The 27,762-nt window shown below is 43.1% G+C and overlaps 1 protein-coding gene across 1 annotated transcript; it reads left to right on the forward strand.

The window, feature by feature from the left end:
* Positions 1-730: 730 nt before the first annotated feature.
* DIPK1C (divergent protein kinase domain 1C) lies at positions 731-27,762 on the forward strand. Its single transcript, XM_054985783.1, has 4 exons — positions 731-1,032; positions 14,399-15,076; positions 21,139-21,303; positions 27,481-27,762. The coding sequence occupies exons 1-4, from the start codon at positions 841-843 to the stop codon at positions 27,718-27,720; spliced, it is 1,275 nt and encodes a 424-aa protein (XP_054841758.1). The 5' UTR covers positions 731-840; the 3' UTR covers positions 27,721-27,762.

Consider the following 27,762-nt stretch of genomic DNA (forward strand, 5'->3'; position numbering starts at 1 on the left):
AAGCTTACACTCTCGCTAATCCGTGATATTTTGAGCTGATCCTAATAAGAAGGTATCAGACTTCTGATGTAATAAAGAAAGAAAGGTGGAAGGAAATGAGAAAAAGAAATCTGCATGTGCAGTATGATTTTGTAATTATTTAAACACTGTGTAACGTTATACAAGATACTGATTACAGCAGGGTGCGGAACTAGCAATTTAAAGGGCAGAGCTGTCTAGTGAACGTTTAATTCCTACTAAAATAAAGAACTGGCAAGCATTTGAGGACTGTGTCTTTAAAAATGTCAATCAGCTCTGGAAACGAGAACAAAAAGCGTCCCTTTCTTCTCTCGCTTCCTCGGCAAGGCTTTCTTGGTGCCTGTGAAAGTTTGTTGGGTCGGGGGTGGAGGAGAGCTGCCTAGTAACTGTCCAAGAGGGAGGGGGGCTGGCTGGCTGCATGGGAGGCGGCACACAAAAGAAGGCGGAACTACGTGGCTTCATTTCAAAGCAGAGCTCCCGAAGCCCCGCTCGGTGCGAGGGAGGCTCGGCGAACCGATGCGCGCCCGTCGGTGGCAGAGCTCTCCAGGCGCGCGGGGAGCCCTGAGCTGGCTTCCCGGGGAGATGAGCGCGGCGCGCTTGGGGTTGCCGCTCGACGCTCCTTCCAGCTGACTGTTTGCTCGAGCGCTGCACGCTGCGCGGCGGAGCAAGTCGCGCTAAGGCTTGTGTTACTGCCGCCGCCTTCAGAGCGCGCCTCTCTGCAGTTGCTGATGGAGCTCGGCGGCTCTCCCTTCTGCCGCCGCCGCCGCCGCCCCTGGACGGGCTAGCGCTGGAGTGCCCGCAGCCGAGAGCGGCTGGCTGACTATGCGGGGGGCGGCCGTGGTGAGGCGCCTGCTGCGAGCGCGGCTGCGGAGGCGATGCCCCGCCGCCTTCCTCCTCCTGGGGGCTGTGTGCTGGGCTGGAGGGGGCGCCCTCTTCCTTTTCTTCCTGGCGCACGGCGGCGTTTTCTCGGGACGTTGCACTGATGAGCAGAGCCGTCGGATCTTGGCCCGCCTGGTAGGTGAAGCCCGCTGCGAAAAGAAAGCCCCGCCGGTCTGGCAGGCGGGGCGGGGTGGGATGCGGCGGCGGCCTCCTTGCACCCGAGGGGACAGGGCGAAACTTTTCTTCCGCGGGCTTTCCTCACGGGCGGGCTTTATCGATGGCGCTGCTGCCCGAGGTAGAGCAACTTGCAGAAAAGACCGACCTAAAGTTTGACCCACCACCGCTTTTTCAGAGCATCCCGATCCCTTGTGCACGTTTGCTCAAGCGGAAGGGCCACGTGGTTCAGCTCTCTCTAAAGCAGGCACCGGTTTGCAGCCTTGGGAGATACCTGTCGGGTGTCCATTTCCTTGAACCCTGAGCAAACACGCGTAGTATCGGGGTGCAGTTTTAGGCATGCTCATTGAAGTTAACGGTGATTACTTTTGAGTAAGCATTCACAGAGCCAGGTTGCAGGCATTGCTATGGTTAAGGCAAAAGAATAACATGAATGCCCTGAAAACGCTCTTGTTTCGAGGGCACTGAAGAACTTTTAAAGAAGCCTTTTCGAAAGAATTTTGATTATTATTTTCCCTGTGTCACTGAGTAGCTCTTCAGTGTCTGCTTTGTAAAATGAATTTCTTGAGAATTCTAGATCTTGGGGTTTGATTGCTGCAGTTCAGTGATGAAGAGAGAGGCATCAGTACATGCTGAGAAAGACCAAAAAGGGCAAGTGCAGCAGATGGGTGCATAGGGACACTGTGTAGAGAGGTGGTTCCTGACCTTTTTGACACAGTGACCCGCAAGTCCAAATTTACTTTGTATGGTGATCCTTCCAGGCTGGCTCAAGAGATTGAGAAGGGGTGGGGGGAGATGTGGGAAAATGGCCGATGTTGGCAAAGAGGTGGGTGGAAGTGGCTCAGTGAAGTTAATCTCCCACAGCAGGTAGAGGGCAGTGAAGCTCTGCAGAGGGCTGGGCAAGAGGTTGGGCTGCTGAAGGAGCCCAGACAAAAGCCTGTACTCCACACACCTCCTCCTCTCACTTCCCATGCACTGAACAACTCCCACCTATTCTACAGCCTTTCCTCCCATTCTTCCAGTGACGTATCATAACATTACTAGTTACCAGATAACTTCTTTTTCCTCATTATTGTCACAAAAGGAGAGACTGTGAGAAGCTGAGGTAAGACTGTGAGAAACTGGAAAGGAAGGAGAGAAAAAGAAGGGTACAAATGGAATGGGCCACCATTAGAGATGGCTGGCCTGTGACCCACTTTCAGAGGCTTCACAATCCATTTTTGGGTCTTGACTTGCAGGTTGGGAAACACTGCTGTAGAGAACATTCAGTGTTTGACCTTGTGTAGTGAAGTGTGGAATATTGGACTTTGATTGAGTAGAATTCCCGAGAAGCCAGTGAAATTCACTGGGGAGCCTTGGGCCAAACTGTCTTGCATCCCAGCCTTCCTGTTGTTGTGAGGACAAAATTAGACCCCTCAAGTACATTGCCTGGTAGCAGAAGAATGGTTTACCAGAGTACATGAACACTGATGCAAAACAACAGGTAGCTCTAAATCAGAGTATTCCGTTTTTTCATTAACTTAAAACACCACATTTCCTAGCAATTGTTGATGTTCACCAGTATTTGTTATAAATAGATCCATTGTCTGTCAGGTACCAAGAACTGACCATAAACAAGTAAAGCTGATGTGGAGAGAGGAACACAAGACATAAGAGTAAAGCACCACTACACCATTCTCTTACAATCTGGTTCTGTGTCAACATGGCCTACGTTAAATACCACTCCATCTATCAAAATGATTTACTGTATTTCCAAAGAAGGCGTGAATAGAGGCAGAGCCTGCATGGCAAGTAAGAGACTGAGAGAACTTTCTAGTCTGTTGTTCAAAAGATGGGAAAGAGCAAGAAAAATGGAAGGTTCTTTGTCTACACGGGGGGGGGGGCAGATTTTTGGAGCAATTATTGGCAATCCTAATGATAGAAAAACACCCACACCTCATGATAGAATGTGCCATGAAGCTCTGCTTGATTATAACAAATGTGGGAAAATGCTACAGTATTTGTTAACAATTATTACTCTTTCCAAACAAATTTTATAAGTGGGGTAATCATGCCATAACAAAGTTAAGAGTGATTAAGACACATTGGAACCTATTGGGCTTTCAAAGTGCTTTGCTTATCTTCACAACTATGCACACCATTCAGCAGTGGGTGGGCAGGTGTGGGGGGAATAGCCCTGTTTTGGTGGTGGGAAGTACCCTCAAGTCATAGCTGACTTATGGTGACCCCTGCTGGGATTTTCAGGGCAAGAGACTAACAGAGGTGGTTTGCCATTGCCTGCCTCTGCATAGCAGCTGTAGTCTTTCTTGGTGGTCTCTCATCTAATTACTAACCAAGGCCGACTCTGTTTAGTTTTTATAATCTGCTGAGATTAGATTTGCTTGGGCTATCCAGGTCAGGTACCTGTACCCATATTTGCTATTTATTTTTTTTGGACGGGGGTGTGGGGGGGATGAATCAGGGAAGTACTGGAGAGCAAGAGCAAAAAGCCATGAAAAAGCAAAACAGGTTCCTAATATATTCTATGGGACTGCAATATTCAGAAATTAAAATAATGCCTGAAAGTAATGGACTCATTTAAAAACACCAGACCCCAACGATCTTCAAACTGCTGTATTTCACTACTGTACTGCAGTCATAATACAGGACATGGCACTGTATCAAAATGTCATGCCACGCCACTCCTTTTCCTCTCGAGCTGTACCACATCACAGCTAATGAGTTACTCTAACTCACCCCTGAATTGTAGTGGATCAGCCCTTTGAGTGGAGGCTAGTGGGAACTGCTAAATGCTCAGTGTCATGAATAGGAGATTTGTGAAAGAGCTGGCAAGAAAGGCACTAGGAGACGAGTAGTCCATGCTGATGGGAGGTTTTCTGTGTTTTGGGGGGGAAAGAAAAGAAGAAGCCAGGCTGCTGATTAAGGGAATTAGGCTGCTGCTTGAAAAGCATTTGCCACGATGGCTGCGTTTTACACCTTTTAGGCAGCAGTTACTGTCAATTAAAGAAGACAGAGTATTCAGCTGCTTGGTCTAATTGATAAAACACATGGAAATATAGACCAAAAAAGACCTTTTTGTATTTTCTAGTGGATTTTCAAGGCAGTTGGGTAGAGGTTAGGCTGGTCACCTAGAACATCTGCGCACCATATATTGCTCTTTGTCACTATGGTTAAAAAAAAGAAGAGGATTAATTTTTTTAGACTAGGTGAAGAAAGGTTTGGTCTTCATTGTCTATGATGTAATATCATGATATAGCACGTGCCAGCAAGTTTAATGGATAATTTGTACAACATGTATGGAGTCTGTTATTTTATATTGATTTAAATTGAATAGTTTGCTGCCTTGGAGGCCAAATGTGGTGGAAAGGTAGAACTGTATCCACACAGTGCAAATGCCAAAATTTCCCATACTTTATAGTATCGTCGTTTTTCCAAGCATGAAATAATAATAGCAGGAGGGGGAGAGACCTTTTCCAGAAAACCCACCAGTATGACATAGGTTGGGTCTAATTTAAATATGAGGCTGCTGAGGCAAAAAACCTCACCTGTTGGCCTTTGTATATGTGCAGTGCATCTTTTAAACTCTGCTGCTATCTGCACAAAGCAGCTATGCACCATTTGCTGGCACACCTACGCAACTCCTGCACAGGCTCCTAATCTCTGGCATGCTAACTAAGCAGGTCTATCTGCTTTGCAGTTCTTCACTAAAAACCAATTCAAGCTGGACTGCTTGAATATTAATGGGTTTTTGCTTTGACTGGCACATATTTTCAGCCCCAAATTCTATATATTATATAGTCACTGAAAAGAACCATTTAACACTTGGCAGAGGGCACACAAAGGGTTAAGTAAGAAGCCACATTCTTTTATTTTTAAATGGCTTTTGTTAAGTGGGAAAGAAACCTTAATGGAAATTAAATAATCTATTATGGTAGCAAGCTATTGATGACTATAAATTTTCCTGCGTTCTGCATAATAAACGAAGACAAATTGTGTGCATGCAAGTAGCCTTGCCAACTTCTTGGAAATAGCAAGCAAACGGAATTCTTTTTCTCTGACAGGCAGCTGTGAAGCTTGGATACTTCGGAGATACTGAATATTTTCCACTTCCTCCAGAGCTGTGCCAGAACGCCAAAATAATCCAGAGGTGTCTGACATCGCTTTGGGAACAACAATTGCCTTTCCTTCTTAGGCCTATGTCTTAACTTGGATTCCAGATAGGAGAAAAGTTATTTACAGTCTTACAAGGTAGTTAAGGCAGTTCAGTCTTGTTATCCAGGAAAGGACTTATAGCTCAATCTTTAGCATAGGATAAATGATATATTGATTAATCCTAAAAGGAGTGCCAGCATTGCTAGTCAATCCTTACTCAGTAGAGGGAAAATATGCCCCCCCCCAACGTCCCAACCTCCAAGGAACTGAGAGCATGGCCACTGTACTGGAGTCCATAGAAACACAACCAGCACCTACCAATTAGGGAGTGGTATGTCAATGTGTCAATGCACATATGTGCTTGCATGACTCTGTCATGTCACTCTGTTCCCTGCATAACACAGCAAAGGAAGGAATATAGAAAATACAGTAGCCTCTGCTACAAAGAGGGCTATAGGGGCTCTGTAATTGCCACACTTCTGGGAATGCTTCAGAATAGTGTTTGAATCCTGTCCCGGAGACCCATTACCTATTGATCAGGAGACATACACTGAAGGAGGCACAGACAATCCAACTGCATTCAAACACCTTCACAATTCACTTGGCAGAGGAAAGTCAGATGGAAAATTCATGACCTCTTCAAAGCAAGGGTTCAGATTGTACCTGGGAAATCATGCAAGGCAGACACAGATGCACTAAGACAGCAACTAGAGAACATTTCTGCCTCCCTCCAGTAACTCACTAGGAAAAAGCACCCATGTGAAAAAGAGAATGGAGGAGGTTTGAGTTCCACTAAGGAGGAAACTAGGAATCATTTGGCAAGCAACAAACCAGTCAGCTCCAGAGCACAGATGCTGCAGAGCAGTCCTCTAGTTACACCACAAGCTGGGCACATAGGAAAATAATGTGGCATGGAATCCTCCATTGTCATAAATAATGATAGTGCTGACTTTTTATGTAAACATTTCAATAGTGCAAAGTGCAAAGTGCAAATAAATAATATGCAATGAATACAATAAATATAATTAATACAATTCAGTTGTCCAAGTCATAATATGAATGTCCGAAACAAACCCACAATGGGGACATATTAAAGAGGAAGTCACAAGGCAGTCTTATGGTGGTGGCTCAAGTCCAATGAGATGTAAAATCCACGGGTGCCGACGGGATTATGCAGGCATCTTATACAATTCCCGTTTCGTACCTATGTCCGTCATTTATTTGGAAATGTAATAGGTCTTGAGCAGTCACGTTGGAGTGGATTGGCAACCTTCCAGTTGTATTTGTGCCCAAGAAGAAATATGTCTCATACGAAACGGGAGGCGCAAAATTGTCTGTGTTCGTTCCACTTGTAGCCCGATCAACTGATTCTCCACCAGTTTAAGCTCTTTATTCGTAGCCTTCACGAGTGACGCACTTTCCCGAGCAGACTTCTCTGCCCCCCCCCGCCCGCTGCTTCCTTGATGGTTTTCACTTCGCTCTCAATTAAGCCCACCCTTTGATCTGTTTCATTCAGCTTGTCAACAAAGGGTTTTATAGCTTCACCAACCGCCCTCCGTACTATTTCCTCCAGCGATTCTCCCTTTAAGGCAGCCGAAACTGACTTGCCAAGGGCAGGACTTTGTTTTTTTGTTGCCATTTGGGGGGGGGGGGCGCCAACCAAATTTTGAAACTCAGCAAAGGGGAAGAGTGAACCTTCTTAGCTTCAGATCTCACCTCTCCTTCACGTACGCTTGTAATAACAGAAGGAATTCGCTTACTTGTAGGCTCTCGCCTAGTTCTGCTCTTTGCCGTTTCTCATGGCCCGGCAGCACTCGAGGCGCCGCGCACGTCCGCCGGCCTCCGTAGGGACAAACGGGCAATTAACCCCCCGCATTGATTCTGGGGGGCTCTTCCCGCAGCGTCCCGGACCCAGCCTCCCTCACTGGGAGTTTTGGGGGCTAATCTTCGCAGATCAGCCGCCCGGACAGGGTGCTCGGCCGCTTCCTCTCGAGCCAGCGAAGAGGAGCGTCCGACATGGCTGAGAAAACGAAACCAAATCCCTTCATCCCAGAACCTCTTGACTGCACCTTGACTGTGTGCTGGCTACACAGCTTCAAGAAGTCTTGGAAAAGATCGATTCAGACAACCATACCTACCCTGACGATCTTTGCTGAGAGAGTAATGAGTGCATCCCTGTTGATTCTCCTGGACCTTTGGAGAAGGGAGCTTTCAGTACCTTGCTTAGGTGAAGAATTTGGCTGGGTAGGGGACACCATTCATTGGTAGTTCGACTCTTGTCTGGCCAATTCTAAAAGGTGGTGCTGGTGGACTGCTTCTCAGTGCTGTGAAATTCATGCTGTGGAGTCCATCTTTCCCCATGATGTTTAAAAATCTGCATGAAAACAGGAGATCAGGGATTTGGAGTGAGATGCCACAAGTATGCCAGTGACAGCTGCTTCTGTTTCTCCTTAACAGCTGAGCTGGTGGGTTTGTGGAAGTCTTGAAGAGATGCCTGGAGGAGGTAATGGGGTGGATGAAGCTCAGTAAAGTTCAGTCCAAACAGGACTGAAAGGCTGGTCAGTGGAGAAGCTGCGAGGGAAGTGAAGACTCAGTTTGTCCTTGAGGGTTTTTTTTCTTTCCCTGAAGGAGCAGGTTTGTAGCTTAGAGGCGCTGCATGATGATGATGATGATGGTGATGATGATGATGATGATGATAACAATATTTGATTTATAAACTGCCCTTCATGGCCACTTAACACCCACTCAGAGTGGTTTACAAAGTATGTTGTTATCCCAACAATCACCTTGTGAGACTGAGCTCTGGAAGAACTTTGACTGGCCCAAGGTCATTTAGCTGGCTTCAAGTGGGGGAGTGAGGAATTGAACCCGGTTCGACAGATTAGAGCCCTGGTACTCTTAACCACTACACCAAACTGGCTCTCTAAGATCTTTTTTTTTTTTTATAAAAATTTTATTGGATTAGAAATCATTAAATTGTACATTACAGTCAATTTCCTTTAATTTCCCCAGTTCTAACCCCCTCCCTTTCCCCCCCTTTTGTTGACTTCCAACAGTTTTCCAACCCCTTGTCCCTTTTCCCTTACTCATTTCAAATTTATTCTATCTGTCAAACATTAAATTTCACTTTCTTCTAAGCTTATCTATATAACACAGTGCTTCCTCTGTCTTCTTACTTACTTTAACAACTAAATAATGCATAACTAAATAATACATTCTTGGCATATATTCTTTTAATAATAGTCATTTAACTCATTTTGGTACTCTATACTCTATCTTATAATCTCATCTTCAATATGGGACAAACAATTTATCCCTCATTTAGCATAATTTTAGGTACTTCTATAAACAATACATTCAATATAAGTCAACCAATTTAACTTATATTCTATATATTACTTTTTCTGCACATCTTGTCTTCGTACTGTTTTAATTATATAATTCCTCCATTATGCAGCTACCCACCAAAAGTAGTCAACCAATTTGACCCATATATACCTCAGTCGATCAATTTAACATATAGTCTATACATTACTATGTATTTTTCCCACCTTGCTTAGGTTTCTTCATTGCAATTATAAAATATCTCCATTATACAATTATTGCCAGAAATAAAATTAATTAGTTTCTATCCTTATAATTAGTTAATTTCTATCATTATAATTCTTATAATAACACCTATGATACTTAATACTATATATAATAGTCAAATAAAATAGTTGCTTAGAAATTCTCATTTAACTCTCCACCCCCCGGTAAAGTCACCTCCCTCTACTTTTATTGTATTTCAGTAATTTTCAAACTGCCACAGTTCTCCTCCCACCTCCCATTTTTTCACCAAATACTGTTTCAGCTTCTCCCAATCCGTGTTAAACTGTCCTGGATCAAGGTCTCTCAGTTTCCTTGTCATTTTGTCCATTTCCGCCATGTACAGCAATTTATAAATCCAGTCCTCAATAGTTGGCAGGCTCTCTAAGATCTTTTATCAGCTTTAGCTGCTATGCCTGCAGCCCTTCCTCAGAAAGTATGATCTAGCCATGGCGATATGTGCTCAGATATCCAGGTTAGATGACTGCAATGTGTTTTACTTGGAGCTGACTTTGAAAACGATCCAGTTTCAAATGTGGCTACCAGGCTACCATTGGGAGCTGGATGCAGGGGTGACGTCACTTCTGGGCTGAAAGATCTGCATTGGCTGCCCCTCTATTTCCAGGAATAAGTCAAAGGACTCGTTCCTAACTTTAAGGCTCTAAATGACTTACGCCCCGGATCTTGAAGGATTACCTTCTCCTGTACTGTTCAGCCTGTCTGTTGAAATCTGTAGGTAAGGATGCTATCTGCATCCCTACCTACAGAGAAGAGAAGCAGCTGGCAACCAGAGACGGGGCTTTTTCAGAGGTGGCACCTTGCCTTTGGGTTGGCCTCCCCCTTGAGGTTTGCTTGACATCTGTCTTACTCTCCTTGAGGAGCCATGCCATTTTTTTTTTAAATCTAGGCTTTTATCTGAAGGTGTATGGTCAACTTCTACCCCAAACAGTATTTTATGGAGATAATTTAGGAGTTTTTACACCTTGCCCGAGTTTGTTCTTTTTATGCCCTGGCTGGGTTTTATGTTTGTTATTAATTTTTATGCTCTTTTACTGATCTTACTGTATTCTTTTTGAGCTGCCTTGAGTAAGTCTCTGGAGAGATGGCATATACATTTTCTAAATAAATAAATCTCGCCTCCCAGCTATGTAGCATGTGTGGTTTATTATATGCCAGCAATGAACAGAGGGGCATTCTGGCCCTAAAGAATCTGCCCCTCCCTTTGCTGGAGCACAGATGCAGACATTGAAAGACCCTCTTGCCTCTGCCCTGTGTGAGTCTTGTGCTAAAACCAGCCCAGGGGCTAACTGATGCTTTGAGCTTCCAGCATTAAAAAAAAAATCAGGCACATTGGGTCTCAGGTTGGATTGAGACTATGGCAAATGGGGGGATTTTAAGCCTTCCCCCACTGTTTTTCTGATCAAAAATGGCCTCGGAGGAGTGCTGTTTGTCCCATTCTAAAATGCAAATGTGAATGTTTCTTTTCCCAATGGGGCAAATTTTTAATCATGAAAACAGCAAAGGAGAAAAACTTAAGAGCCATCCTACACTGCAGTCCTGATCTGGGTAGAGTCTCATGCCTGTTCAGTGAGTTTAAAAAAATACACTTGGTCCTCCATACATCGAACCCCTTATATACTGTGTAGGTAGTCCTTCAGGAGTATGGAGTAGCATAGCCCGTTGCTGAAAAACAACTACAACATTTATTGAATGAAGGAGTTCTAGATGGAAGTCAGCTGAATGGGGCTGCCAGCTAGCAAGTGCCGTTCCTCTAGAGTTCCCATCTTGGAGCACCCTTCCTCCCAATGTGTGGGCTAAATGTACACAACTTGAAGCCAGAGAGATGTTGTGCAATCCAGCACCTTAGATATGGCTGTCCTGACTTGGGTATGCTAAGCTGTGCTTGGCTGTGTTAAGTGTGTGCCAGGGGGGCAGGTGGGCAGAATTTATTTGTCACTCTAGAGCTAGGGATGGGACATGGGGTGAGTGCTTAGGATTCTATTTTTTAAGATACACAAGCTCCGCCACAGTGGGTTTACTTCAGCCTGAGTGGGGCTCTACACCAGTGTATCTCTGAAAACTTTGACATATCTCACAGTTGTGTCAGCACCTATCTGAGTTACCATGGCCTGGGGCTTAATAGCTGCCCTAAGCAGTTTATACATTAGTTTTAGGATTATGTCCTAAATTTTCTTAAATCCAAATAGTAACATTTAAGTACATTTTTGGTTCCTCAATGGCAAATTGTAAGTGTATTTACAGTCAAATCACTAGAGCAGGTTAAATGTGCAGAATTTTAAATGACATTTAAGAGATTTGAAGTTCTCGGCTCTCTTTTAGCCATTTGTTGTTGGAGAGTATTAATAGGGTTCACCATTGAATTTACATCAAGAAAGCACTGAGAGATAAAATAGAAGCGATGAAGCATCAGATCTTACCAAAATGATTGTTGCATTGCTTTACCAGTCAATGCCAAACTAGAGAACCTGAAATTTACTTAAATCTGTCATGTCATACTACTTGCAGTGAATTGCTACAAGCAAAATCGGGTGTTTCTATTTAAATCCCATTTCTGAATGTCCACACCATGGTTTGCACAAGCAGAAGTAAAAAAGCCTTTAAAATAGTGGTTTTTCCTTTTATGTTATTTATGCCTTTTTGCTTTACGCACAGGCTTACAGGAGAACAATAAGCAATGCACATTTGTTTTTGGGATAATCTGGGACCGTGCTTCACAATTTACAAAACTTTGGAAGAGTATTTGATTGATATCTCTGAGCTGTGATATATAAACATTACAAATTTTGGGAGGGAAATGAAGTGGTGCTGTCAAGTTGTAGCTAACTTAGGGAGACCCCTGCTGGGGTTTTCAAGGCAAGAGATGAACAGAGGTGGTTTGCCATTGCCTGCCTCTGCACAGTGTCTTCCTTGGTGGCCTCCCATCTAGTTACTAACCAAGGCCAAACCTGCTTAGCAGCCATGATAGATGAGATTGAGCAAGACTGAGCCACGAAACAGAGGGTTGCCTAATAAACCTAATGATTTGTGGTTCAAGATACAAATACTTATTTTTTTTTACTTCAGCATTGATCATTTGACCTCACTACCTGAAGACGTTATAATGGCCAATTTCATGCTTTTATATAGGATTTAGAAAAGGAATATCAATTTTTTAAAATTAATTTTACTATACTTTCCTATTGCAGCTGTTTGCTGAACTTTTCATGAGTTGATAAGCAAGACTGGTGCTGGAATGTAGACAACTTTGTTCTCTGTGGCTCCAATGGATGAATTTTCCTTTATTTTTTAAAGTATTTACACCCACCATTCCCCATGGATAAAGGTGGCTTACAACAAACTCAGTTGAAAATATACATAAAACCTCCAAATCCCCTCCCTAAAGGGGAGCAGCCTGCATCCCATCAAAAGCCCCAATGATTACAATAGCCTTGGAGTGCCTCCTGAACACCTAGAGACAGTGTCCCCTCACCACCTCAGGGATCCTGTGCCATAAAGTAGGAGCAAGGATGGAAAAAGCTCAGGTTCTGTTTGATATCCAGTGAGCCTCCCTGGCCAGGAGAACAGCTAGCAGGTGTTAGCCTGAAGACTACAGCTGCCATACAAGTGCATATAGAAGATACAGTCCTTCAGATATGTAAGTCCTAGGCCATGAAAGCCCTGTTAAAACTTGTAACTGACACTTTGACCTGAACTTGGATACAAACTGGCAGCCAGCGCAGCAGTTTTTAAATAGGTGACATATGTTCCCATCCGCTAACCACCAACAGAAATTGAACTGCTGTATGCTGAACAACCTGTAGCTTCCAAGTTATCTTCAAGGGCAGCCCAACACAGAACACATTACAGTGCTCCAACCATGAATTTACAAAAGCCTGGATTAGAGTATTTATTGAGGGGGAACTGTGTATGAATTCTGAGGGCTCTAATTTGGCATACTGTCGTCCAAGACAAGCCGGTGCTGGAGCAGAAAATCCAAATGGTGCTCTTTGTGAAATAATAACCTAGTTGTAGCTAGGCATTTTCAAACTGCTAAAAGTTCTTTATTGCTTGTCATGCAGCATTCTTAGCCAAAATAATAGAAGTTGGCTGGAGAAAGTCCACAATGCTTTTGTTTCTTGGGGCCCAAAATTTCTCTCAAAGGCTGAATGAACCTAATGTGGGAAACAATTGACCAGCAGAAATAAATACCCAAATGCTGGAAAGGGAGAAGGAGGAGACAGAAATTGGTACTGAGCCATCTTTTGGCTGTTTAGTTTTCTACATCAGCAAAGACCTTCCATCCTAAGCCACGTCTCCTCCAGAGACTGACCCAGAATAGACATTGCAGCTGCACTTCTGGAAGGTCTGATAGTTACGCAGATTGCCTACACTGCTAGAAATGGAGGGATGGAAACAATTATGGGTGGAGGAAGGGACCGACAGGGGAAATCCCTTTTACTTCTTTCATGCATTTGAGATGACCACATAATTACAGAGCTGCAGTTGCTTTTTACATTTTTCAGTTGTGAATTGTAACTGACCAAGCTGTATAAATACACTTATTAGATATGTATTTCACATGCTTTTTATCATGAGCAGTCATATTTTATTTATTAATGGGGGTCAGAAGAGAAGATATTGTCTAACCCCACAAAGCAAATATGACCTGTTTTGAAAATAAATTTTTAAACCTTTTGTATTTTTAACATGGTATTATTATGTTAATTTTTAGGCTGTAATCCATATTTAATGTTGTGTCTTGAAAACTTTCTGCTATAAATTGGACTTGGTTAAATTTACAGGATTTTGCCCCTAATGTCTATGCGGTCATGAATTTCCCATGTATACAGAGTATTTCCCATGACCTTGTATTGCTCTTTTCTATATAGTAACCATGTTGCTGCAAATACCTTCTTACTGCTTACATGATATATGCCTTGCTGCATTCCAACAAAGTATGCATTCCTGTGCTCCTTTTTTGCTAACTATTTTATATGTGACAGAGGAATGTCTTTTTTAAAAACTTAGGCTTATGCTTGCCCTTAGCATGGTGATTTAGACCTTGGTCTGCCTGGCTGCTGAGCAAAAGTATCAGGCCTAAATCTATGAGCCATCCGAGTTTGGACCTTTGTAGGCTGATCATTTCTGTTTGGTGACAGAAGAAATAGGAAAACATATTTAAGGGTACATGCCAGCTTACTCCCCCGCTCTGGCCTTTGTAGGCTAAGATGCTAGGTCTGTTTAAGTAAATAACTGTTGGTTTGAACCCAGAATCCTTCAGATGCAGACTCAGAGCACTTGCTTGTAACCCATTAGCCACGATTTCTCTGACTTTTGTCGACAGTCTGTGACCGCTCCATTTAAAAAGAATTAGGTATAAACTACTTAGCCAAAATTTCCTTGACAGTTCTTCAGGAAATCAAACAGTAAATAAGGGATGTGTATTCTCCACAGACATTGCTTGCTGTGTGCCACATGAAAGTGGAAAACCCTTTTAAAAGAAACGGGCTTCTGAATGGTCTCCTCCCCCTCACCTACGAAGGTTTTCTGCTGTCAGTTGTTCATTTTTGTTTCCATATCTCTTCAGTGTCTGGACTATAGGAAAGGAGCTTTGACAGGTGACCTTTGTGAAGACTTGTGTGTGGCCCAGAAATTGATATACAAGCGCTGCCTTTATTATGACCAAGGTAAAAAGGTCATCCAAGCTGACTGGAGAGGCCGCCCAGTGATCCTGAAATCCAAAAAAGAAATCTTCTCCAGCTATCAGCGCCTTGGTTTCCTGGAGGAAATGGAATCGCAGGGTATCCCAGAGGCAGATCTGCTTCTTATGGTGGCTTTGGAGATAAAAAATGCTCTAGGCTTGGAACTACCTAATAATACTGCAGGACCTTTGTGGACTAGGGGGAGAGGCCCTCACTGGAAAGCACAGTTGGCCAGTATGTGGTCTTTACTCCAACAAGAAGAATATATTTATTTTAGTGTCCTGCAAGACTTCAGTAAACATGTCCTGAGGGTCATTGGCTCTTGTGGCCACTTCTACGCTGTGGAGTATTTGACAGCTGGACATGCTTGGCACAACACACTCTTTTCTGTGGAAGATGCAGTTGGTGCCTCCTTTTCTGGGATTAAAAACAAAGCTAAGGCCATCACTGAAATTGCAATCAGCTTCCTTGATATGGTAAATCATTTTGACAATGACTTTTCTCACCGGCTTCATCTCTGTGACATCAAACCGGAAAATTTTGCTATCCGGAATGATCTGACGGTAAGTTCGACCCTTGGTTTTGATGACTGAACTCATGATTCATTGTCATAACTGAAATTCATGCTGCTCCTCAGAAAGAGTGGTACACTGTGACAATTTTCTGTTCATTATATTGCCGCCTAGTTCACCGAAATAAGCTTACACATCCTTCCTTTTGATTTGATAGCTGACATTGCTAATGTTGGCAAAGATGATCTTTGCCACTGCTTCATCAACCTAAGTTTCTCTGCCTTACAAGGGGTTTGAGATGAGAAAGTTATAAAAGGATAGAGCACAAGTAACATTCAGCTCAAACAAACTAAGCAAAATGGATTGTCTCCACTTACATCATATCTGCAAAGTGCTGTTTGGCAAAATTGTTCCAAATCTTGACTGACCTTGTAAAAATGGGATGTCTGTGCTTGGAGACCAAATCACCAGAAGTCTGCCTTGCTGTGCTTGTCACATATCTACTTTCAGTCAAAATCCATTTATTTGCAGTGTCCTAAGTACTAATCTTGTATTATTTATGTACAAAGTGACTTACATCAATCCCCTGCCCTCTGTTTTATCCTCACAACCGACTTGTAAAGTAGGTTAGGCTGAGAGGGTATGACTGGCCCAAGGTAACCCAGCAAGCTTCCATGACAATAGAATTTGAACCTGGATGATCTCCCAGATCCTAGTCTAACATTTTAACCATTTTAACCACAACATAACAGAGGCTCTCAAACAAAATCCTTGTGTTTGTTGGGGGACAGCACAAGGACTTTGTATCAGGTGTGCAAAAGGAGTTTTGTGCCTGCAACATGCAAGCCACTGCTTGCAACCAGAGTGTTGGGAGAAGCAGCTTCATCTTTCTCTCCTGATTTTGTGTCCTCAAACTGCCCTGTGGAGCCCTTATTAGTTTTATTACGAAAATTATGTGCGGCCACGTGTGTAATCCTGATTCTTTTAACAGCACCAAAAGTGTCTTCATGGGACAGATTAAAGCTGCAAACATGGCATTGAGATGTGTGTGAAGTGGCTTCTCCCCATCTGCTGTCATTGCAAACATGCACTTGGGAGGCACAAAACTCCCATTGCACAACTGACATAAGTCCTCTTGATGTCACCCAACAAAATTGGCCCTAAGTGGCTTGGGTCTTGCATTCTTGAGGATGTCTTTTCTCCTGTGGTTTAGTCTAGAAATTTCTTGTGCGCCACATCCAAATGATAGTTTTATTGAAAGGCTTTGTGGTAGAACTGTTTGTTAAAGAACTTCCTTTGCTTGGAGACTTGTGTCATCCTCTGAGTATGTTCTGAAGGTGTTGTAAAATCTTTGTACTTAAAAAGAGATTTTACTAGGGAATTGAATTCACATGGAGGGATAGTAGGGATTTTAATTTCATTGGATTTCAAGATTGATAAGTGGATAAGACTGGATAAGGTTGAGATAATTTGCTCTTGTTCTAGAGATATTTCAACTAATTCTTAAACAATTTTTAATTGGTGAAGTAGAAATCCAACTTAGTATATACTGATCTCAAATGGAATTTTTGTAAGGCCTCCTTGGAAGGGCCATCAAATCATGCTTTCAGTTCAGCTTCAAGCAAATTAATTTCCTGCAGAATGAAAGAAGACTGTGTTAATTAACACAGCTCCCAACACACTCTGTATTTATTAAGTATGCACATAGAACGTTTGTACTTGAAAGGTTAAGCATGTAGCAGCTTAAAGGAGCAGAAGTATTTTTACTCTCCAAACTATTTTGATATTTATTCAGGTGCATAATTAGTACCTAGGGAATGGGCAGGAAGGAACAAGGCACCAGAAAATTTGAATTATTAAGAGGTGGAGGATGGAGTTTGTCAGCTTTATTTGCTATGGTGTGAATCCTATGCAGCACCTATGGAAAGAAGTGATGGAGGCTGATTGTTTCCTTGCTTCCTGCTTCCCTAAGCAGCAGTCTGTAAGCACCAAAAAGGTGATTCTGGGAATGGAAAGTTGTGGGGGCAAAAAAGCTACCTAGGATGGTGGCTGCAGGGAAGAGGGTGAAATGGCCCTTCTCCCTTCTTGCGCCTCTTGAGCCTCTTCTAATGGGCAAACAGAATTATACTATTGTAATTGAGGGATATGAGCCAGACTGCAGAGTTAGCCTAACTGCTAGAGACTACCATTTTATGTTTTGTTTGTTTCATTTTACCAAAAAAATCAATTTATATCATATTTATAAAGACTGAAAAAAACCTTATTATTTCCACCTTAAACAAATCATATCTCTATATTTAAGCTTTCCATTCTATTAAACACTTTTTTGGGGGTCTTTTATCTCTTGAGTGTTGGCAAAGCTATTTGTTTAGGAAATGTTTATGCCCTCCTTGAATCCTGCTTAAGGTAAAAACAATACCATAAAATTACCATCAATTATTTATATAAAACAAAATAATCCATTAAAACAATTCAGGGACATAAAAATAGCATAAAATAGCCACAAAACTGTCTTCAGACTAGAGAAGCAGAGCTGGTTTGGTGTAGTGGTTAAGAGTGGCAGGATTCTAATCTGGAGAACCAGGTTTGATTCCTCAGTCCTCCACTTGAAGCCTGCTGGGTGACCTTGGGTCAATCACAGTTCTCTCTGATCTCTTTCAGCCCCACCCACCTCACAGGATGATTGTTGTAAGGATAATAATAACACACTTTGTAATCCACTCTGAGTGAGCATTAAGTTGTCCTGAAGGTGGTATATAAACTGAATGTTGTTATTATTATTATTAAAACAGCTTTAAAAATATGAAACCATTCAGTTAAATATGTGGGTAAAAAGAAAAGTTTTGGCTTGACACCTAAAAGACAATTTGGTAGATGTCAGGCAAGCCTCAAGTGGAAGGGCATTCCAAAGGTGAAGTGCCACCACTGAAAATGCCTTGACTCTAGTCTCTGTGTTGGAAAGTCTCTTCTATTTGTCTGGTACTTCATTGCTTTTGTTACATGCACCCTACTTCTGAACGGTGAGAAGTTTTAAAGGCTAGTGTTTACTTGGGTTTGTTCCCTTTGGAGGAGAGAGTATCAGAGAGAGAGTTTTTGTAGTATTTGCTTTATTTAGAAGTACACTGGTAGAACATGGACTTACAGTGAAACGCTAAGCCGAGTTACTCCAGTCTAAGCCTTCTGATTTCAATGGACTTAGTCTAGAGTAATGCTGCTTAGCATTTCACTGTTAGGCACTTCTATGGGGCAGAAAATTCTCATCCTGCATCAGATACACACACACACACACACACACAGAGAGAGAGAGAGAGAGAGAGAGAGAGAGAGACTTTGTACCCCTGAGGTGCTTCAGCCAACTCATAGCAGAACCTGTCTTGTCTTGCATTCAGGCTGTGCTTTTTTCATACAGACACTCATTTGTTCTCTCCCTTCAGCTAGATGGAAAGCTCACCCATTCCAAACCCTGATGGGTACTTGAACAAAACCATTTCCTGACATTCAAGGCCCACTGAGGAAATACCTATATTTATGATATCCAATGATATCCTGAATGGATACCACCAGGAAAAGGCTGTTGGAAGAGTGTAGCTGGCACATGGGTATATTCTGGGAGATACAGTTCAATAAATATGATGAGTATATTCAGGTGGTAAAGGGCTTCACCAGGTAATATCCAACACTTGAATGGCAGCTAGAATCATATAGGTAATTTGCAGATACTTTTGATTTTGTATAAAAATACATAAACTTTAATCTCTTACATTTCATGGTCATAGTCTCCACTCACCCTGGTCTATGCATACGTATCTGCTGAGTTAAGAATTCACTTCACATGTATGATGGTGGGCTCTGAAAACTTATGCTACAATAAATGTGTTAGTCTTTAAAGTGCCTCTACACACACATACATGCATGCACAAGCAACTAACACAGCTTCCCCCTCTGAAAATTGTAATCTCCAGGAAAAAAAGAAAAGAAAATCTCCAAGAAGTTACAGTACACTGAAGAATCTGTTAGAAACCAGATACACTTCTGATATTGCCTGCATGAGCTTGTGAAAGGCCCCAGGGTGTGTCACTCTTCTAAAGCTTTCCAAGAAGCCTAAAAAAACACTAGGAGCTATATGTTGTGTTTTGACTTCTCTCATTCTGAGGGAAAATGAGAGGGCCGTTTGATATTCAAAGGAGATTTTCACCCTGTCAGATCTCTGTGGTTCATAAACTGCTTATCCCCCCTCCCCCATCTTTAACTTTGTAATTTCCAAGTAAAAAGTGTGCCTACAATAGAGAGTGTTGTATTGATGGCTTGGAGACTAGAATTTATTATTTACATAATGAGCCTGGATTTGGCAAGTAAATGTCATTAGTAACAGTTATCAACATCTTTGAAAAAAAGTAACGCTCTCGATGCACCCACTTGGGAAGAGACAGAAGTGTATGCCTTGCTTCAGTTCTCTGTTTTTCTGCTGATCATCCAAAGTGGATTTAGGAGCTGAACACAAAGGAGCCCCAGACAATGACAGCAGCTGCCAGGTGAAAACCTGAGAGAATTATTTGTGCATCGATACAAAGCATACGGGGACATTTCACTTTATATTCATCATTGGTTTCTGCTTGCAATGCAGAAGATCCTAGGTTTTATCTTTAGTTGATAGGATCAAATAGTAAGTGATGTAAAAAAAGTTTTTCCTGAGACCCTGGAGAGGCGCTGGCATTCAGAGTAGACAATACTGGCCTTGATGGACCACAGACTGGTTTAATATAGGTCAACTTCATGTGTTCAGAGTTGTTCAAAATGAATACATACAAATCTGCATTCTGTGTGAGATGAAAATTCCAGAGCCAATAAGGCTGTAACAAAAAGAGGCAATACACGTTTAAAAATTGATAGAGGGATCGTGGCCATCATGGAAACAGGAAAAAAACCAACATACCTTGGTGGATAAAAACAGGATGCAACATTTACCAACATTTTATTGGGTGCAAGCAAAACTTCAGGAAGTGTGGTAACATAACAGCCAGACATGGAGTGGCTAGCTACCCATACTTTTGAGTGTTGTTCAAGTGTCATTCAGGTATATTTATTTACCTGGAGAACATATCCTTTCTTTTGAAACATAGGATCTCTTCCTAGAAAAATGTACATAATACAGAAAGAATAAACATAGCACTACAAACATCCACCAAAAAATCCAGCAAGCAGCAAGATAGACACCACAGTTAAAATCAGGTAAATGGATCTTAAATACCACTAAAAAAACCTGAAGAGCAGAATGGATTTTGACTATGTGTTAGCAGGGATGGTGCCAAGCAAACATTCCTATAGAGAGAATTCCAGGTCTTGGATGCTACCCCAGAAAAAGCCCTCTTTCGGTGGATACCAGCTTTTCTTCTAAAGGCAGGGGAGGAATGGAAAAACTGATGATCTATTGCTGATAATGGTGACTGATGGATTGATTCCTGTGGAGAAGATGGTTCTTCTTTGGAAACATACAGGTAGATAGCCATGTTAATCTGTAGCAGCAAAATAAAACAGGAATTAAAGTGCCAATAAAGTCCAAGTTTCCTTTAGGGAAAGTGTCCAAGACTGTGAATGTGACAATCTGAGTATGGTAGACATTGCAATTTAGTTTGGAGTAGAAGGCCACAAGGGAGAAAAAAATCACTAATACATAAACACACACACAGCTGGGGGGGTGGGGAATGGATGGGAGCTTTGGTTGGATAGTTGTCATGCCCCTGAGACCGAAGGAGACGTTGAAGGTGAGGTTCATTAGAACAAAGGAAGCAGAAGTGAACATTATTGTTAGAAACTACTATCTGTTTAAAGAAGAATGGAATGAAATTATTCTGAGAGTGGCTTTTACTTGCAGTCTCACAGAAGGTCTTTGCCATTCCTGTCACAAGAGATTGCTGTGACTGTTACATTTCTATATTCAGCACTGGTGGTGCTGACCTAGGCAGTTAAAGCTCACCCAGTAGTAATTTCTCTTGCCTTTATCTGGTATTGCTTGGGTCAGCAGCTGTCTCCAGACTGCTAATAAGAATCTAAAAATGACAGTTTGGTTGTTTTTGTCAAAGTGTGTCACTGTGTATGTCTTCCTCTGATTGCAGGTAGTTGCTATAGACGTAGATATGGCTTTTTTTGAGCCTAAAATGAGAGACATCCTTGACCAGAACTGCACAGGAGATGAAGACTGTAATTTTTTTGATTGCTTTTCAAAGTGTGACCTGAAAAACAGAAAATGTGGAGCAGAGAGAGCCAATAACAACCTTCAAGTGAGTGGCTGCAGGCTTGCTTGTTTATGACTGGATGTTTTGTCTTCATTTCAAAATACTCCTTACCATGCAATTTTAAATAAAGAATCCGGTGTTTGTCATTAAGGGCTCATTCACATGCCTGAAATGATTCCATCACAACATGGAATCATTCATACACGGAAGCCACCACTTGGGGCTGTGGTCATCAAGTGATAGTTGTTCATCACTTGATTTCTGCAGCTCCAAGTGGTGACTTCCATGTGTCAAAGAATCCTTACAAACCAAAGTCATAAATCCAGACACCATCAACGGAACTTCCATGTTGTGATGGAGATGATTCATGCATTAAGAGCTGTGTTTCATGTATGTTTCATGTAATGCTATCAAAAATGGCATCTCTATAGCATCACATGACATATGGCCAAACTAGATGACACAGCATCTCCATGGATGCTGATGCCATTTTACTGCTGGAATTCCCTCACTTTACAAACATCATGAGGGCCAATCTTGCTTGGGACTAGGGTACAGCGAGAGGAGCTGCACATGTCTTCTCTTGCCATGTAGTCCCTAGTAGGATTGGCCTCTGTGGTGTTTGTAAAATGAAAGAATTCCAACAGTAAAATGGTGGTGATGTCCCTGGGGGCACTGTATCATCTATTTTGGCCCATAGTGTAATTGCTTTATCAGATTTTCCACTTGTGCCGAGGAAAGTGACGGATGCAGAACAGAGGGGAAGAAATCTTTCCAGTATGATTAGGTTGCATGATCATGTGGTAAGTACTCCTAGGGATGGAGATGGACTTGGCATGGGAGTGCCATGTTTGATGGCATGCTTGTGACAGTTGTAACGTATCCTAGTTCTCAACTATGCCATCAAGTGTCAATTATGCCATCAGTCAATAGATGTCTATGGAGGCTCTGAGTGTGTGTGATGGATGAGGGGCAGTTGGACAGATGAGTAGATAGAGCTAACAGATATTGTGATGGAACTGCTTAATGGAATCTCCCAGGCTAGCCATTCTATCCCAGATGGTGTGCTTTTACAACAACCTAGAGGAAAAACAACAGTACCCCTTTGATTTCTTAATGACTGTGTGTTATCTGGCAGGCTTCTGGTCTCAGAACTCCCAGGTCCAGATTGATTAATGCCTTTTTGTTGTGCATGGGGGAATCCTGAAAAAGTGTTGTCCCTTGTATGTGTGTGTGACCCAGGGCCGGTGCACCCATTGAGGCCAGGTAGGCGGTGGCCTCAGGGCGTGGGGTGCTGGAGGGGGTGCTGGAGGAGGCGCGGGGGGTGGGAGTGCACACCACAGAGCTGCAGCCTCCTAGCTCTCCCGCCCTGCGCCGCCGCCACTGCCACCAGCACATGCCCCCTGCTGGGCTCAGCAGCTGCGGGCAGGCGTCTGCGGCGGTGCAGGGCAACTGAGCAGGAGACCTCGGAGGCCACCTGCACCCCGTCCCAGCCGCCCGCCACAGAAATTGGGCTGGCAGCTGACACGCTGACACGTGATGTCATCACGCAGGCCGGTGTGTGTGCTCGCGTGCGGGCGTGGGCGCCTGACTAGAGGCACTGAAAACCCTGGCACTGCTGCTGGCAGTTCTGCAAATGATCACACCAGCAGCGGCGCCAGGATTTTTGGTGTTTGCAGCCAGCCAGCAGACGCCTGCCTGCGGCTGCTGAGCCCAGCCGGGGGCATGTGCTGGTGGCGTCGGTGGCGCAGGGTGGTCCGTGGTGTGCACTCCCACCCCCCGCGCCTCCTCCGGCGCCCCCTCCAGCACCCCGCGCCCTGAGGCCACCACCTACCTGGCCTCAATGGGCGCGCCAGCCCTGAAAACTGCAGAGGACTGCACGTGAAGTTGTGTAGTCATCCGTTGCTCCTGCTAGAGGGCCAGATGCACAAGAATTGTAAGTCTCCATCAGCTTAGTAATCTTTCCCATGTTCTTCATATTTTATTAGACTGCATACTAAAACTTTACTGCATTTTATCCTAGAGTTATGTCTGCAATAATAAAGTTGTTTACTAAGATGCCTTGCCTGGATTCCTCTTTATCCACTACCTCTGATTGCTCAGGAGCACTACTGAAATAACCCTGGGTCAGACAATAATGCTAGGAAAGGTGGAAGGCAGAAGAAAGAGAAGAAAACCCAAAATGAGATGGCTTGACTCAATAAAGGAGGCCATGACCTCCAGTTTGCAAGATCTGAGCAAGGCTGTTAATTATAGGTTTTGAAGATTGTTAATCCATAGTGTCACCATAAATTGGAAGCGACTTGACCAAGGCATATAGAAGCTGTGATGCCCTCAGCTTGGAAAGAAGAAAGCTCTATAGTTTTCTGATCTCTTCCCTTTCTTGGGCTCTCCTTTATGACAAGGGAGATTTTTCTTTGCTGTAGCTGATGTCTCTGATGAGCTCCCAGACCCAAGCCAATTGTACATGTTGCCTGCTCCTGCTCTAAAATCACATCCAACTTACCATTTCATGAAGCAAACCATAATCCTTTTGCCTGGGAAATAAAGCTATTGATTCCAAGGAACTCCACATCATTGCACCCTTGTGACAATTAAGTTGCATGTCCCACAGAAATCCCAAGAGTGGCTTGTTTCTATAAATGAGGTTTGTTGAAGATGCTAATGGATGGGAAATCTGGCCTTAATAATAGTTAATAGCACCCCACACTTTATTTAAAGCAGGATCCAAAAATATGAATATTGGCACAGAGTTCCAAATATTCCCTGTTGTGTTTACACTGGGATGAAGAAGTGGCTGGCCCAGATAGTGGTTATATCCTCATTAGCTGGAATGCATAGCCGATGTGTTTGTCAGTGGCTAGGAAGCCATGAGAACCAGTCTCCTTGAAAATAGACATTTTTGCATTTCCAGAGTTTGGTGGACATCCTGGTGTGTTCACAGAGTGCTTGATCTTTAGTGTAGAAGATTCCCAATATTTGAATGCAAGAAGCTAGTCTGTGTACACAAAGGAATGTATATGCGGACCAGCTGTTTCTACAGAAATTTGTTCTTGGTGAGGGAGCCTCATGTGTATGTTAGAATCTAGAATAGATGACAGGATTGGGTGGAGTCGTCTGCTGGAGATTAACCACAGAGGAGGGAAGCTATCATCCTGTCCAATAAACTGGAGGCTCACAAGGCACTGCAGGGAAAGGGTATAAACTATTTGTAAATTTCCTCTCCCTTAGTAACCATATATTTCCCTCTTTAAACAGACTAATTTCCCCTCCTCTGGTTTCACAGCCTTCGTGGCTAACACAAGCCACCCACTTCATTACTAGGTGTAGTAATGGCATGTGGGTTGCTTTTGCCAGTATACTGAACATAAAGCAAGATGCAGCACTACTTAATCCAGTGTGACAATCATGTTTATTCTTTGTGAGCAAAATGTTAGATTCCATCCATGTTTGTCTTTGCTGTCATTTTAATCTACATTGGACAATTGTATTAAACCATAAGTGGGAGGAACCAGTGAACACAAATCTTGACATAAGAAATTGCAGTGCTTAGCAACCAATGGGCTCCAGGGGTCAAGTGGGGACACATGGGCTGGAGGTGGGGGGACAGCTGTTACCCAAATGGAGAGTCTCCTTGTGAGTTGGGAAAATTAGTGTGCAAGGAGAGGCAGCGAGAGGTGGGTAACTTAGTGAGATCTTCACCAACGTATACAAGGATTTTTCCTTATAGAGAACTCTTTTAACAATGAGGCAGATGTTCAACCAAAAGCGGTTTTTATTTAAAATAATAATGATCAGTTGCACACAAAACATACACTATACACCCATAGCTAACTAGAAAGCAGTGAGGAAAATTAGGCAGAGTTGAGGGATTGGGTGATAATTGCCAGTTCTGAGAGAGAGTGTTGGGCGACCAGTGAGTCAATGCAAGAGCTCAGATGGAAATCTGAGGGTGAATGCTGGATCCTAGGGCAGGCACACAACTATGGAGGAGGGGCTTTCCAATTATACTGTGAAATGTACCCTGGGGCAAGATTATGTCTTCTGCCCCCCAAACAATAACTTGATGGTCATCTCCGGGGTGAGACAATGAACTAGAAGGCTGTCTCCAGGGTGAGACAATAAAACTGGGAAGGTTTGATAAAGCCTTCCTGGATGAAACTAAAGTTATCAACAATGATTGATGACCTGCGATGGATGGGTGGGTAAGGCTATCAGAGCCCTGAACCATTTGAAATGGGAGAGTGGATAAGGGAAGATCGGTAGGGTCTGTTAAAGTGATTAATTCAGAAACTCTGGGAAGATCCTGTTGTCCTAGGATCTTTGCACATCTCCAGGGTGTGGGGGCTGAAAGCTGGGCTATTTTCACATGTCTGTAATCCTCCAGAAAATCACGCAATACTCAGGGCACGACGGTGTCTTCATAGCGTGATTTCCCATCATGATCCCGTTTAATAGTGTGATGACGTCAGAAATCACACCATTAAACTGGATCATGATGGGAAATCACGCTATGAAGACACCGTCGTGCTGTGAGTTTTGCGTGATTTTCTGGAAGGTTACAGGCGTGTGAAAACAGCCCTGGTCTCACTTGACATCTCACATGCTAATAATTTTTCAGCTCCCAGCCAGGATCTGATATTCATTTTCTGCCTGGATAGACAGTGTTTCTGTGTTTTAAACACAAACTGAGAGGGGCTCATGATATTGCCATATTCATAAGGCCTTTTTTAATATCGTGAGGGCAAGTCTGATTACTAGCACAGCAGGGAACTAACCTCCTGCACGTGCCCTTTGTGCATGCACTCCCGCGCTCTCTCATCCGTTAAACTGGTTTCAGTGTGCTCAGTGTTTCCTCCCTTATGCTGGAAAATGATGTCATTTTTCAGCATGAAGAAAGAGCTGCGGGATGTGCTGAAGCCAAAAATTATCTGTTTGGAGGCTTTGGTGTTCCTGGCATTTCTGCTGAAGCCTCCAAATGACTAGTTTTGGCTTCAGTGTGTCCTGTGGAGGAGGAAACTCCAGGTGCATTGAAGCCAGTTCAGCGGAATAGGGGAGTGCAGCATGTGCTTGTCCCCCCCCCACCCTGTGCCTCTCCTCCAGCAGCCAGGTAAGCAGGGGAGTGGTGGCAGGTAGGACAGGGGGGATGGCAAGCCTACAGTAGGTGAGCATTTTCATCTTCCTGGACATATTGTTACAGACCTGAAAGCCACTGTTCTACAAAAAAAATCAAAAGGATATAAAATGCAAAACTGCTGAATTAGAACAATAAAAAAGTAAACACTTCTCTAATCCTGGTTTAAACCGAGATTTGGACTTCCACACTCATTACAATATCTAATAATCCACCAGTTTTAGAAGCTTTTATAGACTCTTCTGAACATGTTGTCTCCTACCACAGCCTTTATCAACATTGGTTAATTATTTCCAGGGCTTTTTTTCTGGGAAAAGAGGTGGTGGAACTCAGGACCACACAATGACATCACTTTGGGTCAGCTGGAACAAGGGAGTTTTTTAAAGTTTAAATCGCCCTCGGTGAAAATGGTCACATGGCCAGAGGCCCCACCCCCTGATCTCCAGACAGAGGGGAGTTTAGATTGCCCTCCACACCAGCGGCGCAGAGGGCAATCTAAACTCATCTCTATCTGGAAATCAGGGGGCGGGGCCTCCGGCCACATGACCATTTTCAAGAGGTTCCACTGTTCCACCACATTCCAGCTGAAAAAAGCCCTGATTATTTCATGCTTCAAACTACCTCTTCCTTCATTATTTTATTTACCCTACTTTATTGCACTTTTAAAAATTTTCACTGCATGAAAGAGCTGCTAGAACTCCTGATTTTGCTCATCATGCATTATGTATAACTAGAGAATTGCACCTGATTTATGATACCAGGTCTCTCTTTGCTCAGTTGCTCCCCCTTTTCATTTCCCCTTATGTAACTTTTTAAAAACTGGACAATCATTTTCTTTCTTTTCCCATTTTAACTGAGGAAGTGACCGCTGCCTCTTGAAAGGTCATACTCATGTTGTTAATCCTTAAGGTGCCATTGGACGTCTGTTTTATTTGAACAGAAGACTAGGTAAATGTGAATTTTTTAAAATGTCTAGTTGGATCATAGGTCAGCAGCTTCTATTAACATTGTTTTATGTCATTTGACCTTAAAGTTTGGTGGAATTGGAACATCTTGTAGCAAGTTACTGTTGTTTTTCATTTCCACAGGTAATCTGTGACAAAATATTTCGTCCCTGGTTCTCTCTGAACCTCAGAGGACCAACAGTCTCCTTTCCCCTGCAGCTGCAGTTGCAGAAGGCAGTGCATGATTGTGCAGAACCAGCTTATGACGATGTTGCCCTTCTCCATAGGACTTCTCTGACTTCTCTTACCCAGCTGTACCAGTTGCTTCGAGCCAGTCAAAAGGAACTCCAGAAATCTGGAAGCTACTCTCATCATGTTTACTAATGATTTCTATCCAATAAATAACAACTTTGTTTTGTTCCTGTC

This window comes from Eublepharis macularius, chromosome 7, assembly GCF_028583425.1.
Source record: "Eublepharis macularius isolate TG4126 chromosome 7, MPM_Emac_v1.0, whole genome shotgun sequence".
NCBI lineage: Eukaryota > Metazoa > Chordata > Lepidosauria > Squamata > Eublepharidae > Eublepharis > Eublepharis macularius.

Excerpts from the sequence above, each read along its gene's own strand:
- DIPK1C (XM_054985783.1), top strand. The coding sequence starts at position 841 with ATGCGGGGGGCGGCCGTGGTGAGGCGCCTGCTGCGAGCGCGGCTGCGG. Across the intron at positions 15,077-21,138 it reads CTATCCGGAATGATCTGACG|GTAGTTGCTATAGACGTAGA; the intron begins GTAAGTTCGACC and ends CTCTGATTGCAG. Across the intron at positions 21,304-27,480 it reads GAGCCAATAACAACCTTCAA|GTAATCTGTGACAAAATATT; the intron begins GTGAGTGGCTGC and ends TCATTTCCACAG.